General features: G+C 38.2%; 1 protein-coding gene across 1 annotated transcript in view; it reads left to right on the top strand.

Moving 5' to 3' along the window:
• The first annotated feature begins 181 nt into the window (after positions 1-181).
• The window catches only part of pitpnc1a (phosphatidylinositol transfer protein cytoplasmic 1a), a 47,980-nt gene continuing 33,438 nt past the window's right edge, over positions 182-14,723 (top strand). Inside the window, exon 1 of the mRNA XM_088339417.1 lies at positions 182-310. Within this exon, the coding sequence (XP_088195543.1) occupies positions 254-310 (57 nt within the window). The 5' untranslated portion in view covers positions 182-253. The remainder of the gene's footprint in view (positions 311-14,723) is intronic.

Consider the following 14,723-nt stretch of genomic DNA (forward strand, 5'->3'; position numbering starts at 1 on the left):
CCGACTCATTCCTAGCCATCTGTTTGCATCTGTGAGTGAGACGCAAGAGGTACAATGTGTGCTCCATATGCATAATAAATCAGTTGGATCCCCCCAAGCGGGCTGAAATTCAACTCGTTCTGAAACGCACCATAGTGGAAGTGAGGGGAGATGCGAGGGATTATGTAATTCTGCCCAGCGTCTTGTTTGCTGAGACGCCCGGTGAGCCTTGTGAAGATGGAATCACCTGCTTCTTGTCTTTGGGCTTTCAGAAATGGAAATGAAAAATTCTACAGTATACAACGACACAGTCTTAACAGTTACAGTCGCAGTGAGTGGAATGATGCCCTCGCCTTTCACTTTTTTTGTCATAAGATGACATGCTTTTTAGAAAAGGAGATCAGAAATAGAGTATTTTCAACCTCGAGTAATTGAAAAACTTCGATTGCCATTAACGAAGGAATTGTCCAGCCATGGAGAGGAGGCTGGAGACATATTTTTCATAACACGGAGAGAAAAGAAAATGGTCAAATCCTATTATGTAATGGCTGTTCAATCTTCCCGCTCCCTCTGCAACGCTTTACCTTTTTTCTGCACTCAGTCCTTCTGATCTTCACCCCTCCCAGCTCGTCCTTTCCATTTTCTTTTCTTGTTCCGAACTGGCCCCCCAGTGAGCTGCAAGGCAGGGGATTTGGAAAAGAAAAGATTTGAGGAGAGTGTCTGATCTTGACGTTATGGTTTTTGACTGACCTCAGACACTGCAGGAATATGGAAGCAAAGAAAGAGAAAGAAAGAGGAAGGAAGTCTTCACCTGCATATTCTGAGGTCCACTAAAAATACAATAATGAAAGGATAATTTATGAAGCTCAACTCGGGTCTCATTTAATACATTTTAAGAGTTGAGCAATGATTGTCATGTGGCATCACTTCAACAAGGCAAGACAGCAGATGCATGATCTTAATTGAATATATTGTGTGTGTGTGTGAATGGGTAAGTGTGAAGCAACTTGTAAAGTGCTTTGGGAGGTCTTCATTGACTTGAAAAGCGCCATATAAATGCAGACCATTTACCATCTTCAATTAGTACACTACTAATATTATTTATTCTTTATGGGGCAGGGATCGAGAACCTTTCATATAACTCTTTACTTGGGTTGCACTGTTGGTGATGACATCTATCACACAAATGGTAAAGATTCGGTGTTATTGTGCAATGAAAATGGATGGTCAAATTAATAAATACTTTCTAATTGCTAAATCATAGTATGATTTTGCTTGATCAAAACTCTCCAAATCCTCATCCCTCAACCAAAACTGCGATTACCATAGACCCCATAACATGATTAATGTTTGAAAAGTATGTCTGTTTGTTTAAATATGTATAATGCATTCTCTGTATTGTCACTTTAAAACAAAAACTTTTTGAAAAAACGCTTTCCAAGTAAACCTGTAAACCTGTAATCCTGGATCTTGACAAACCCGGTCACCTTATCTTTATATCTTTGGGGGGGAGTCAAACCCAAACATGGGGTCACCAACCTTTTTTAATTTGAGAGCTGCCTATTGTTACTAAATAGCTCAAATGACACCCAGTTTTATATCCATTTCTAAAATAACAACATATCACAGTATTACTATATTGTTACTATGTTATTACATGTTAATAATTGGAAGAAGGTTTAAATAGACTCAGCCAACCACCCAAAAAATAATTTTACTTGAAAATAACAATGACCGAGCACTGGTGAGCTAATTTCAGAACAGGTCCGCTGGCACCTCAGCTGTCCTTAGCGGGCATTACGTTTGAGACCCTGATACACAGGGATCTGTCACTCACTGGTGTTTTAATAAGATGATTTTCACAAGTCTGTCTTCGGCACCCACCCAATGACAAACATAAGTGACACACACCATTTATTGTTGGCAGTTAATGATTAAAGCATGTGACATCTTCCTCATTGTGGGGCCATCATTTCACATTTTAATAACATTTTCTTTATTGATTAGATAACATCATTAGGCAGTTTTTACTTAATGACATTTTTATTTAATTATTTTCCTGCTTTTACCAGTCATAATCAGCTTTGCCACTAATATGGTATATTGAAACACCATTCACCTTAAATCAGGATTATTTTGTTAAGCATTATTAGTAAGCAGGACCTTTACCACTCAGAGCTCTGTGTCTGTTTCTCAAAAACTATATTGCATTTGTGTTGACCACTTTATTCCCCTTGGGTTTATCGTTTAATCAGTTGCGTGTGTAGGACTTTGAAATTATAAAAAAAGGCTGCTTGTCTATGGGCAGCCAGCGCTCAGCAAGACCCTATCGTCGTGCTCTTCCAGTGCGCATGCGGCCCAGCAGATTGGATCAAACTATTACAGGGTGCTTGGCTTTTTGCTGAATGGTACAAATTCAGTCAGCAGTGTGCTGGTTTTCGATTGCAGGGACACTCGAGGTTGTGCTGAAACAGCAAAAGACACACACTGATGCTATTCGACTGGAGTCCTTGAGGAAAGAAGGGGCAACTTTCGTAGAGGAAGTTGCATGACACGCAATGAAGCCTCCGCATCAAATCCATTTGTGCTCAAAACCAAGTCGAGCGAATGTAGATTATAAAACAGGCTGTCTAATCAGTGTCTTCTTCTAATATGCAAATTTCATAATTTTGAGGAGTAATTTTTGGCATGTTTTGCCTGCACTCGGAAATGTATCGGAGGACATCTTGAGGCTTAAATGGTTCTATTTAGTCAATCTTAAAGTTCTCATTTAAATTCACAGTTTTTGGATCTTTATTTTTCAAAATCGCTGAACTTTCACATTACGTTATGAATATTATTGGTATAATAAGTATGTAACATTAGCTGTGCTGAAAGTCTGCAGATACAAAGTGAGACATTCAATTCTCTTGCCTCATGGTATAGGGCAGGGTTCGGGAACCTTTTTGACTCAAAGAGCAATAAAAGCAAAAAATATTAATTTTATTTTGGGAAAGAGCCACACCATATATTATGAGACAAATTTACAAAATTGCTAAACCCGCGCCCCAGACAAAAGCTTAGTCTTCAGCACATTTATTTTTGATGATTTGATAAAAAATATGAAAAGATAATAATGCCAGAGCCCCTGTCCCAAAATCAACAAACATACCACTTTAAACTTGTCTCTTTCTTGCAATGACTCAAGATCGGTTAAACTCCTTTTGACCCTTTTTTATCATACATATTGGTTTCAAAACCAGATGCAAGCATTTATTTTGTAAAAACGTCACAACATTCTGAGAATAGGGAGCCTTATGTGCTTACCTTTGGTGAGAGATGGGAAGGAGTGCTTGTACTTTTTGCATAGCTTCACCCATCCCTCCCACTCACCCAATCAAATGACTAAGTTCTCTTCCGGTGTTTTGGCGTATTTACAGTTCTGTGGATTCATCATAAGGTATCTGAACACTGAACACAGATTACATAGTGAACTTTTATATAAAGGATTCTTTAGCGTTGTACAGCTAAAACGAGTTTTTTTTCCCCATTTTTTTGTGTGACACCTTGACTGTAAATTGTAGTGAAAAACGTGCCATATATATACTGCGAAGTAATCACTTATCAGTAAGTTTCGGTTTAGCTTTGCGTGTAACTTAATAGGATAGACGAAACAACTTTTGGACAAGATGGAGATATTTTGCATGCAATCAAATCTGTCTCTGAGCCACAGATACTCGTAGAAAGAGCCATATATGGCTCGGGAGCCATAGGTTCCCGACCCCTGGTATAGGGCAATAGCGAGACCAAGGATTCTGATTTTGCGCAAACCTCAGCGCTAAACAATAGAATTGATGATGGTATTAGCAAAATAGCAGCAAGTCGAGCCAGAATTTTTTTTTGCATTGCATGGACTTTTTTCTTCTGAAGGAGATGCCTATATACTTATTTTGTAAAGAAGGATTAACTTGTTAGAATAATTTTCTCAATATGACTTGAGTGAAGTGTGCGATATAAAAATCATAAAACAGTAAACGAAGAATAGAATATATTTCCAAGTGAATGTTGTATGTCAGGGGTGTCAAAACTTTTCAGAAAGCGTGCCAGATCTGGTAAGCCGAAAATGTGCACGGGCCGACCTCAGCCTGGCATTCTTTGAACAGTCTTTAATGAACTCACCCTCTGAATGGTTTGCAGTTTTGGCGATCAGCGTTGCAACTTCGTAGTTCACCTTTGTAGCATTTTCATTTTACCCGGGGGGATATGGCAATGTATTTTACACTGCGGTCAATCGTAATGGCGGGCTACATATTACATATTATTAATCATATGAGAGAGGCCGCGGGCCAGTAAAAATTTGATCACGGGCCACACCCGGACTTGACTTTGGACATGACTGTTGTATGTTCTTGCATGATTTGACATCTTCGGGGGAAGATCTTTGGCATTGTGGCTCTATGCATGTGTCGTGTACACAATTCAAGTTAAATCAGAAGAAAACTACAATTCAATTTGGTAAAAATCGTTTTGCCATTATTATAAATAATTTGTTCCTATTGATAGTGTTATCTGTGGCTGTGTCTTTCTACGTTATTTTTGTTTTTTTCTAATTGTAATATCCAGTTATCATTTGAATGGGTTGCCTTATCCACTCTCACCACATGTTATATAAACATACAGTGCGCATACGTTTTTTAAATCTGTGCTGAGTCTACCAGTTTTAAACTAATTTAAACAGGCTAAATAATTCTTAGAGACTGCAGAATTGCATCAGTTTGCAACTAAAATGTGGTGCATTTTTGATAATAAAATCAAGGCCATATATAAAATGAACAAGAAAGCCACATCATTTTTGTCAGCGTCTGTACCAATACAAAATAATTAGTTACTCATTTTCACCCACTTGTTTACTGTTTGCCTATGTCTTTAGTCTCCGAAAGCTTTTCTCATTCTATTACTGTTTTAACTTCCTTTTATTAGCTTAGCTTACTGTAGTAATAACTAATAGATTGTTTTTGTCCCCCAACCCCCACTCGATCTGTTCCTCCTGTTAACACATTTATTTATGGCGACGGTGCTCTGTTGGAACCTTAAATCCCTCACCCAGCCCGAAGCACAATGTTGTCGTTTAACATGATTCATGGAGTTGGGTAGGTTTGGGATGTCTGTAGTTCTTTGTGATGCAGGTTGCTTTCATTGCAAAAAAAATGTGGTGTATGTTTTCATTGCTGTATGTGTTGAGGTGGAGGCGGGTCAAACAATAATGCACGAGCAGTGTCGAGGACACACTTTTTTTATAATCCCGTGAGCCACTGTTTTTTTATTTCAGGCTTTTTTCACTTTAGAGTCAAGAGTCACATTCCAAATCATCCCATTACCTATTTTACTATGTTTGCTTGCATGTAAACAGATTACCATTGATTTGCCCTTTAACCCCTTTTATGCAAGAATTGTTTCTCATTTTTGAAGGCCTACAGAATATTAACTTTTGTAACCATATAGGCGTAGGAAATGGCCAAAGAAAGCGCAAACCCCAATCTCTCATTAGAAAAAAGTATGGACCATAAATGTAACAGATCACATGTACAACATAAAATAAAAAATAGCTAAATCAATTGCCAAGTTAAATAATAACAACATTTTATAACTATATTTATATCTTATAATATGAAACTTGGAGGGAACTGACAAAATTCCCCGCTGCAATGGTTACCCTAAAACCAAAAACCTTGATAAAAAGCGGAAAAATAATGAGAAGAATATTAAGTTTCAATTTCTAGACACTCAAAATAAGGAGAGAAGACATCAGTGGATTTTGAACCTGCAAGAAGGACCAGGAGAACCACTCTCAGTTAAGAAAACTACCTTCCCTTTCAAAAGCCTTATTCTGAGCCCCTTCTTTGTTACAAAAAGCAGATCAGCCCTAAACAGCAACTGCACTCCTCCAATAGTAACAAATTTATCAGAGATAAATGCTTTGGTGCTTTGTGGTCACTTTGAGTCTCCATGGTTTGTATTTTTTCTTGGGCTTTTTAGCACTCGCTTTTAGTTGTTTTACACAATACCGTGACATCTAGTGGTCAAATAATACACACTTACCCCTTTATCGTTGCATCTTGGCCCCCAGAATTTTAATAGTACGTTAACTTTGAAAGATTCTTGCGTACTTTAAAAAACACTGTACAGGAATAGAAAGACACTACTATTTGATTATCGCCACCTTAGTAAATTGTAATTTTATCATTAAATTAAAAAAAATAAAAATGAGATGCATATACTATTTATCGTTTTAATGCAGTCAGTTCTAGGAGTGCTAAAGTCTTCGACTTCCTGAGCTGTGACGTCACGTGAAAAACGCCAGCACCCTATCCAGCAAGTCACCGTATTGGTTTACGTGTCGAAAGGTTTTGAGTATTTTCCTAGTTTTTGTGGAAAATGCCTAGGCAGCGTGTCACAGGTGGGTGCAGCAATGGTGCAACAAATGGCAGCCAAAATGGGGCCAACAGGCAAAAATAACGCGTAGAGCTCAACCAACTGGGACACGGAAGGCTAGCCGGCTAATAAAGAGGGCTATCTGGAACCGATGGGCGGAAAAGCGGGAGGCTGCTCAACGAAAAATATGCAGTTAGCAGACGGCTACCTAGGAACCTACAATGAAAAACGGCCACGGCAAAAAACACAAGCCCAGCCGTAAATACACCAAATGAATGCGTCAGGCAAGCCAGCTAGCTGACTGCTTACTGGGTTAACCTGGACCAAACAAAATTGGAAGCCTTAGCTAACAAGGATCTATCTGGATATCTAAAAAAGAAGCAAAGAAAAAAAAGGAACACAGGCTGTGCACAACGGCAGATAAACTTACATCATGGAGCTTTTGATGATGAAAGTACGCAGCCCGAACAAAACAGTCAAAAGTAGCCCAGCGACGAGTTCCAATAAGTGCTACGCAATCGCCGTTCACGACAATCGCTGTCTGCTTTTCAACAGAACCCACCATATTTATGAGTCTTTGGTTTTATTTGGTGATGTCACAAGTCTACAGGATATAACCCAAAGCGGTCAATTTTGAGACTAAATTTCTGGAGCCCCCCGGCGAGGAACACTAAAAAAAATTGTATTTTATAATCTGTTTAAGTGTGCTGAAAGCACTAATTTTATTGTCTGTGTCTGAATTTTAATTATACGTTTGCACCGTACGCACTATTGTCTTCATTACAGGGAGTGTGATCGCGCTGACACTAATACTCTCCTTGGCTGCAGCTCAGTGACCAGCACCCCCATCTCCTACCCTCCCTAACCACCTCTTAGCTTTCACTCCCACAACCCCCAACCTGCTGTTGCGAGAGAACACGGGAACAGAGAAGGCAATTTCACAGAATAACTTTCTCTGTCTGCTTGTCTATAATTGTTTATTTTTTTCACACATTTTGCCATGCTGGCGTCCGTTGCGTCCATGTCACGTTTTCAATATTAAAATAGTGTTCCAACAGAGTGCTAATTCATCCTGTAACCATAGCTACCACGACAATGGCCAATCATTTTAATTATCACATTGTCACAGCATTTGTTCGTGACCCATCATCTCCATTTTCAACTGAGAGATTATTTCTCCAAATGGAATTAAGTAAGGTAATGGTTAACTTTGCGGTCAAGGAGTCACATTTCCATATTATAATGTCACAGTAGGCACGAGAATGGCAGCATCAAGATAGACTTTTGGGTTTTTTGGTAAAATAATTCAGTATGATCATATTTTGAAATGTATATGAGTTTGTTTGAAGATGGTGTACGTTGTTTCAGATTTCCTTATTTTCTCTATCTGAGTTAAAAATGCCCAACTGAGTTCTCACAGACCCTTATAATTATTTTTTGTACCGGACCTATCTGCTTTCGTTTTACTTTTGCCAAAGCTTTTGTTTTGATTTGATTTGTTAGTGCAGCATGGAAATGCTGAGAGGATGGTCTGAATACGAACCCAAACCTTAAGAAAGATGAAAAAAGAAGATTTTACTCAAGCTCTTCTTAGAAATGGTCGTACTTGCCCGCGCAACAGAAGTAGCTTGACAGAGGCTGCAATGATGGCACAAGCCAGGAGATGGCGGCAGTGAATAAAAAAACTCCCAAATTCCATACAGCTCCATAAACATGTATTTTGCATAAGGTGCAGATTTTAAATGATCTTAAACATGCTGTGCCTTTAATAAACTGATAATCTCACTATTGTTTCTTTAGACATGCACATTTGGGATAGTTACAGGCAGAGAATAGTCTGACTGTGATTAAAATTGGGATTTTTGGACCAATCCAGATTGATTGCTCCACTTGGATTGTTTATCCGTTGTTTTTCAAATCGCAAATATAAGGGCAGATTTAACTTTTCAGATTTGATGAAAAAAATATTTCATTCGTGTCATTCACTGAAATCATCAAAGTACTGTGCTTGTTTTCACCTTGCTCTATTGGCGCTTCTCGTGGGTTTACAAGTTGTGCTCTAACGTTGCTTGCCAGAAGCATGAATTTACACTATATATGTATGGATACAACATTGGAATCTTTGCAGTGGGGACACAATATAAATGGAAATGTCCTGAAGCTATCAACCCAGGTATGTAAGTTTACCATAGCTATCTGTATCATTTGCTTCTATACTTCATGTTCACAATTCTGTGTGGCACAACACAGAAAAAAAATGATCCCGGACGGAGGTATTACAAGTGCGCCGCATTAATATAGAAGGACTGACAGGTATTTCAATTGGACCATTTGCAGTGGGACTAAGACCATAATGCCATCAGAGTGTGCATTTGCATGGCTTTATAAAACTGGAATACTGGCAATAGACTAATTTCAAGCAAATTTAGTGGCTGTTTCTTGATGTGGTCAGTCTTTCGAAAGTCGTGACACGAGTGTCTCAGATTCTCCCTTTTGTTGTGTATAAACAAAAATGAAATTATGCACGTTTTTTATCTCATAGATTTGTGGGAATATTTTTTTAATCAAAAATACAGAAACACTGAGCTACTAAATTGACACACTGCGAGGGGAGGGCGATACTGGGAATCTTAATATTGGTCCCATCCAAGTAAAAACAGTTTAGTCTCGATCTATACTGATTCGGTACCCACACTTTTTTTTAAAATTGTCATGATCATTTAATAATTTAATTGAATTAAATAGATACTATGCAAAATTTACACAATGTGCATTATTTAGAACTTCCTAGTGGTTAAAAATAAAAATGTGAACTGGCGCCGTGCGTTGTGTGAGGTGTCCTAAAAAGTTGAAGGTTAAATAGTTTCTCTAGTATGTGTTAACACTGCCTAACTGAGTTCAAAAAGCCCATTAGCTTTAGTTTTCATTCTGGATGTCTGATTATCCATCCATCTATTTTCTGCACTGTTTATCGTCATTAGGGTTTTGGGAGGGTGCTGGGGCCCATCCCAGCTATCTTCGGGACCAGTCGCAGGGCACACAGACACAGACAACACACTCGCCCATTCACACTTGAAAACAATTTGGACTGTTAACCTGACATGCATAATTTTGGAAGTGCTCCGAGGAAATCCATGCAGGCATGGTGAGAACATGCAGACTTCACACGAGGAAGCCGTGGTAGCTGGATTTTGACCCATTACCCCAGAACTGTGCTACGAACGTGTGTAACAATGTCAGCAATATACCTTAAATACCCTAGAATTGCATAATATTTTCAAAAGAAGGTCAGCAGTGCAAATAAAGTATAAAAACAATTGCTCCAATTTGAAAGTTATAATTTATGTATAATCTTACAATTCACTAACTATTATTGTGCTAGTTAAAATGGTAAGACAGTATAGATTCTGCAACAATACTATCCATTTGATCCAATTTCTTATTCAGTATCAATAATACAAATATTTGGATTAATTTGCTCACCCTTAGTTGACAGGCAGACGGACATTTTATGACTGTGCAAATGTAAAAATGTGTCTAGCTTTTGTCAGTTTTGTTTTGGCCCAATTCCCAAGAACTCCTAATCGGGAAACGAGTGACTTTTTTCATAAGTGTGTCAGCGCAACATCTTGACTCATTTCCATCATATCGTGGTCCTACAGTAGTTAGTGATATTTCTGTTTTCCCAAAGAAGGTGATAGCACTAAAAACGACACACTGAGTCTTCTAAAAACACAGCCACATCCAATTTCGGAGAGAAAAACTTGTCTCCTTGTCAAGTCAACACTGAAAGGCGCATGGATGGCAAACAATACTGCAACACCAAAATAGCACATTATGTCTGCACATCAAACGAGACCAAAGGAAAAAATGGATCCAAAATGTTTTCTTGATATTTTCACACACCGCCGCAATTTGAGTGCCCCGCTTGAGGTTTATAATGATAATTTCCACCTTCCTCTGAGGTTTAATGAGCAATGTCAACAACCTCTCATCTTTGTTTGTTACTTTCTCCTCCTACTAGAACATTTGGAACACATGATTGCAATACATATTACTATAACCTTATCCTCCTTGTTGTATAACCTTATCTTCTCTGTTCCTTTATCTTCTTGGCTTTTTTACCTCACTGTGAATGTGTGAAACTGAAGTGTCATGCCCAATTTCGTTGTCACAATATGTTAACCCATTTTGTAACAATGACAATAAAGGTATATTCTATTCTATTCTATTCTATTCATACTATCTGCTTGTTGGTAACGGAAATTGCAGTTTTCACTCTTTACCAGGAGCATTTGTGTTTGAATCAAAAAGGAATGAGACACACGTTGAGAACTTCAAAGTTTGTTTTGAGTTATTTTATATCTATGTGTGAAACAACTCAAGAGAGAACATCGTTCTATTTTAAGCCATCCACTCTTCAGGTACTCAAATTGGAACATGCGACTGACGAAAGATGTTCCTAGTTGCTCAACTGATGCCATTTAGATTTGCAATGCAGGAGATAAGATCTGCAACCTCAATGGAAGTTTTTAAATCGAGGCTTAAGACACACTTCTATTCCAAAGCTTATGATTGATGCCATTGTCATATTCTGTATTCTGTCCTGTCTTTTTCCGACTGCCTGCCTGGTGGTGATACGAAGGAGACGGACGATTTGAAATGAGTCAGCGGACCGGCGTTTGACCTGAAGCATGTGAACACCTGCATGGACCAGCTGGCAGAGATGGGAAACTGCGTCGTGGCCGTCATAGACTTTCTGGACTAGTTTACAAGCTGGGGGCGTCGCTGCTGTCATGCACTTTCTGGAAAAAATTTCAAAATGTCACCTAGTGTTTACTATGCTTGTGTATAGTAATGCTAATTGTGATTCACCCTGGTCATCCTGGAAGGGGGATTACCACCTGTGAGGTCCTTTCTCAAGGTTTCTCTTTTTCCTCACGCTGAGGTTTTGAGTTGTTCCTTGCCCGCATGATGGTTTAATTGTGTAATTGTAATCCTGTGCAGTCTTTTAAAACATTTTTGTGATTAGATAGATAGATAGATACTTTGTTCATCCCCGAAGGGAAATTCACATTTCCAGCAGCATCCCTGAGCTGAGAACAAACAATCGAGAACAATCGAAAATAACACGGGAGCTGCTGGAGTGGCTGCCATTCGTGACGGCGCCGGAAGAAACGATTCAATTTGAATCATGTACAAACAAACAAACAAAATATTTATGTTTCAATAAGTGGAAAATGGGGGGAAAATAATTTCTCATACTGAAATAACCAGGTAAAACTAATTTTAAGTTACCTGAATGTTGTGCCATCTCACCTTTCCCACTCTCTCTCCTGCAGTTGACTTGCTGCTGCTCGCTCCTGAAACTAATACTAAGGGCTATATAAATAAATGTGACTTGACTTGACAATGTGAAAACTGCTGTTGCAGTGAGCTGACTATATTCTGAAGCCACAATTTTGAAAGACGTAGGCTGAATTATTTACTTAACCTTTAAAGTAACATTGAACTTTAAAAAAATAGCTCGATACTAATAAACAATGATAGCATCCATGAGGCACTTGAAGAAATGAATATGACATGTATACTTTTGTGAAAAATACAAAAAATACATTTCTTCCCGTGACAAATCAGCCAACAAATAGATCTGACAGAGACTGCCACACCCACTATAGTTAGTGTATCCATGTATCACATGCGGAGCAAATAGGACGGCCGAAACAACAGCGAGCGACTCCTAAGTCGCTATTCCTGATAGCATAGCCGTATCATGTCGACAGTAGAAAAGGGTCTCAATTATTGTATACAAAGTCATATTCATGGCATCAATGTGTCCAAAGACGTTAATAACCTTGTAATGTTGGCGATCTATGAGAAAGTCGTCAACCTCGTAACAATTTCACATAGGAGTTGATTCAGATTTGTCACCTCTTACAGACTGTTATTGCAAATGTAAAGCACGGTATGTACACTTTATTGTTTTCCCTTCTAACAGGCCTTAATGAATTTTAGATATGTCACCTTACTCTTATTTCTTTGGATATCTAATGCTATAAAAGTAGTAAAGTTTTTGTTTTAGGCTGCCAAACTTTCTATTTCATTGTAATATACCAAATTAACGTGGCAGGAAGGAGCTACATGTCATGCTGTGAGGCTGTTATAACCGACCCAACAGCAGCATAAATTACAATTCAACAAAAATGAAACACAGTAGAACAAATAACTTTTTCTGTTTTGCTTCTCATGAATCATGTTCACGTTAAGTTGAACGTGAGTGCGTCAGTATGCCTTTATCCACTTCAAACACTTTTTCAAATTAGTTTTTTGGCTTAGGAGAAGGAACGACGCTCACCCCTACTGATATTTCCAGATACCCCTGATTAACATTTACAAGTGCCCCAGGCACATGGTCCAACCATTTTCTATACAAAATACCCTACTTACAAATATTTCAGGTGAAAAAGCTAGTTAAAAGAATGATATACATTCATAAGTAGAGGTACCACTGTACAAACGTGTGGATCACATGTGATACAAAGATGGACAAACAAAATCGGCAGCCACCGGCTGTCGTCTACCTCACGTTCTGATTAGCTGAGAACAAGCGCTGACATATCTGTTAGATGGCTTCTAAGGTCATTCACATTGTCAGATGGACAAGAAAATACCTGAGAAGAGCCTTGAGTGATGTATTTTATCTGTTGTTTGATTGGGGCTTCCTACTGAGTTTAGTTGAATCAAAATTGTTAACTGTGGGTACGTTTACATAAAGGTAACGATTCGATCTGTGTTGGTATTCAGTTAATATAAAGTAAAGTCAAGCAAACACACAAAAATCCGATCACGATCTCTGACTGTAGCTAGTATTATTGAAATTGTGTGGTTAATACTTTCATTTTCAAATTAATAGCGCATTTGATGTGTCTGGCTGCACACATGCATTTTTTATTTTCGGCAGCGGTTTGTGCAAACATTTGCCAATCAAGCCCCACATTTGTGTTTTCGGAACATGGGAAGAAACTGACTCTGGCTCAACATGTAAACTCCTCACAAGAAGGCTGGTTTATGGACTTAAACACAGGACCTCTGAATTATGAGGCAAATGTGCTAAACACCATCCCCGAACTTCCAGAAAGAAAAACATCAATGTCATTGAATTACACTTCACAAAACACTTATTTTCAGCACTTTATTTTATAATAGCTGATTTCACTGAAACTAACCAATGTTTTACTACTGATTACAAAAAAGTAATAAAGTGGAAAAAAAACATTGGTGGTGATGAAAGAAAAGTATTTTTTCTTTCATTTAGCATTTTCTCTGTTTCAAAAATATCAAAGATACTTCGTTGATCCCTAAAATATTACAGGACTGCATTGTTTTTGCGATTGGTTGCGTTTCAAAATCAGCCCTCGTTTGTCAAATTTTTGACTTACTTGTTCATTCATTCGTTCAATCATTGATTCACTCATTCATTTACTTATTCATTTATTTATTTATTAAATACCCAAGAAAAAATTAGCAATCTAAATATGTGCGAAGATTGCTGGTATGAGTTTTAGCACCCTTGCGAGGATAAGCGGCGAAGAGAACTGTTTTATGTCTGTGTTGACGCGCAAGCAGAAAAGGGGCTGGGAAACTATTTAGTCAATCACAATGCAGAACACAATGCACGATGAAAATCTGCAAAATAGAGAAACCTCGATAGAGCAAGGGAATACTGTAGTCAGGATTCACAAAAGTGTCTTGCATGCTCGTTTGCGAGAGAAAACCGCAAAAGAAGAAATATACCTTGATTTCAATTGTTGTATTTTATTGTATCTGGATAGAATGCAAGACATTGTTTCTTTAAAGACAATTTTGGAACTTCAGTTTATATTCAAATATTTTGAAGACATGTCATTGTTTATGGCAGCCTGTCTTGCCATCGCTATGCTAATGTGAATATTTATTTAAGCACAAGAGTTTTAAATCAAGCACTCCTTGCGAGCAACTTTGTCCTCACCAAGTGAAAAACGATGCCTCGCTCCAACAGCTGCTCAGTCAGAAACTCAGCGCCTTCCAAATTCGAACTTTACTTTGCTCACCTGAAAGTCAAACGGAAAATTGTAACAGCATTATGATGTACAAACTTACACCTCAAGGCTTCTTGGATGAATTGATTTTCCACCGCATGATTACTTTTCCACAGTCTTTGTTCCCTTTATAGGGGGTCACACAAGTTAAACCCCACACTCAAGAGTAATATCCCTTCCCTCAGCACCCCACTAATGAGTAGCATTGAAAAAAGTACTGGAGAAAAGTGCCTTTTCTCTTGTTTTTAAACAAAC

This window comes from Urocampus carinirostris, chromosome 1 (assembly GCF_059441175.1).
Source record: "Urocampus carinirostris isolate Australia breed hairy pipefish chromosome 1, RoL_Ucar_1.0, whole genome shotgun sequence".
Classification (NCBI taxonomy): Eukaryota; Metazoa; Chordata; class Actinopteri; order Syngnathiformes; family Syngnathidae; genus Urocampus; species Urocampus carinirostris.